A 2,366-nucleotide genomic window follows, 5' to 3' on the forward strand; every position below is an offset into this window, starting at 1 on the left:
TCCGAAGAGACTACCTGTAGCCTCCGTCTCTGCTTATCCGTGAGCTCATCCCCATCACTGTCACTATCCGATGCATCACTATCCTCGTTGAACTGGGCGCGGCTTATTTTATCGATACCGAGGACTCGTTTAAACATGAGAGTGGGGGAGAAGGAGAAAACTGACAAGCTGAGAAAACTCCTCAAAAACTCCATGCAATATCATATATCCGTTACCAACAGCTACACTCAGGTATCTCTCATAACCCCAACGATAACCGCCGGTGAGAGGAAACCAAATCAGCATCACAAACATGGATACGATAATCACACCAACTCATCGGCTCCAAGTCCAGGCTGATCTACTACTCGTTTCGAATCGTGCCCATCATTACTCTGTACTGTATCATCATCATCCTTCACACACCAGCCATTACTCTCCTCCTCTTTGGAATCCCTCAATGTCATAGCACGAACCCGATTCATCCACTGTTCATCATTCTCCAAAGTCTCTCCGAGGCTGACCTACCATATGGGCTATAACAAGTAAAAGCACTAGTTGTAGCTACGAATGTCGCAACAAGTATAGGTACTCAATGGAAAAGGCTCCCACCCTAGAGTTGCGAAGGACCAAGAGTGGCCTTGGTCATACAGGACCATATGGTTATGCCACAGATTGTGGTAGCTCGACCAGCATCTCGAGCAATTCATCGTCCCCATCTCTATGCAGAAGATGTCTGTGACACCTACTCGGCGACATACCGATGTCGCCGAGCAAATGGCCACCATTGGAGGTCACCTTATGGAGTGTCCTACAATGGCCCTATAACTTGCCCCAAAAGAGCACTTCACTGTTATCTAGGAGGCAGAGGAGCGTTGGGATTCCTCAAAGGATCTCACGTATGATCCTCAAAGGAGGAGGCCGAGGAGTTGCATCTTATAACACTTAGGGTAAGCTGCTACGTAAGGTCCGTAAGGAGCGTTAGGCTGGCCGGATTCAGCTCACCCTTGGCTTACGAGGCCGAGGCAGAGAGTTTCGGGATCGATCTTTGGATCTTCCAATAGAGGTTAACTTGTTAACCTAGGTTAAATACCGATGCGGATGGTCGCGTCGCTCCGCTACCAATTCGCACTGCAGAGATGTAACGGTGAGGCGAGCGGATCCTCCCCGCTTTCCTTTTGTCATAACAGGGTCACGGGCTGAAGGATCTTCTGAATTTTATCCCAATCCCACCACTCCCGGGAGCAAGTACCGAAGAGGGTGCAGACACGCACTGTCGGCACACTCACTGAGTGTCACTCAGACTCTGTGTCTCTGAGTGTCTTTCCCTCATCGATACTTCTAGGGTCGGTTCGTACCGAACCGCCCCCCCCAGACCCACGCGACCAGGAGTGGGATATTTAACTGTCAGCACGAGATATCACCCACAACGGTAGTTCACAAAAAGATCGGGAAACTGCGCTCTCCAGGGATAGATCCTGCGTCCTCCTGTGTGTCAGCACGACATATTACCCGCCACACCAATTCACCAAATCGAACTGCCGACACTAGTCCAGCTCAATATGAATTTTTTTTGCTCCCAGACAGCGGCGCCTCTACCATGCTCTGTGATTTCGCCTCATTTTTTATCGGTCGTGATAGTGAGTGGTGCCCTGGTGGTGTGATAGGTGGCCTGTGTTTTTGCCCCGCAGTTCTGCTAACCTTCTAGTTTAGTTCTTACCGCCAGCAATTGTATCTTAGTTTTTACTGTGTATGTTATCTCTGTCGCTAGCAAGCTTCAACTGCATAGAAGGTACGGCAGCAGCAGTAACAGCAGCTGGTAGAAGTGCTGCTGCTTCTCGTGGTGTCCCACACCGACCGTACCAGCGAACTTTAGTAGAAGGTAAATACGATGTACTTCCTGTAAAGGAAATACCTCCTTATATTATAAGGCCAAGACATGGTAAAACGAGTTCTATGCTCTCGTGAGGTTGACTTGTTGTGGTAGGTATACGGGCTGATGGAACAGTCCCTCCTGCCATGCCACCTTCGGAGAGCTATACGTGGCCTCGGTTTGAGATAAAAACTCCCGAGGTTATAGACCGCATTCGCCGAGCTGCTCTATTAGCTGGTAAAGCTTTAGATGTTGCTTTGGATGCTGCAAACCCAGGAACTACGACAACTGAGATAGATGACCTGGTCATTGAGTGAGTAGGGCTCCTCTATACACGCGATGATGGCAAGCAATCTCCTATATCGTCTTGATCTGGTACTGTTCAGTTTCCTCGTTTCCGAAGGAGCTTATCCATCTGGTATCAACTACATGGGTTTCCCCAGAGCAGTGTGTATGTCTGTGAATGAATGCGTGGTAATGGCATCTACGTCATCATAGCCACTATCATCTCTGT

The 2,366-nt window shown here is 49.0% G+C and overlaps 1 protein-coding gene across 1 annotated transcript; it reads left to right on the top strand.

Moving 5' to 3' along the window:
- Window positions 1-2,013: 2,013 nt before the first annotated feature.
- On the top strand, window positions 2,014-2,165 carry Pmar_PMAR014079 (hypothetical protein; the record flags this gene model as incomplete). The annotated part of the gene is made up of 1 exon (XM_002778186.1): window positions 2,014-2,165. A coding segment is annotated over one exon (152 nt), but the record flags the coding sequence as incomplete, so codon positions are not given.
- Window positions 2,166-2,366: the final 201 nt, after the last annotated feature.

Source organism: Perkinsus marinus (assembly GCF_000006405.1).
Source record: "Perkinsus marinus ATCC 50983 genomic scaffold scf_1104296950300, whole genome shotgun sequence".
Classification (NCBI taxonomy): domain Eukaryota; phylum Perkinsozoa; order Perkinsida; family Perkinsidae; genus Perkinsus; species Perkinsus marinus.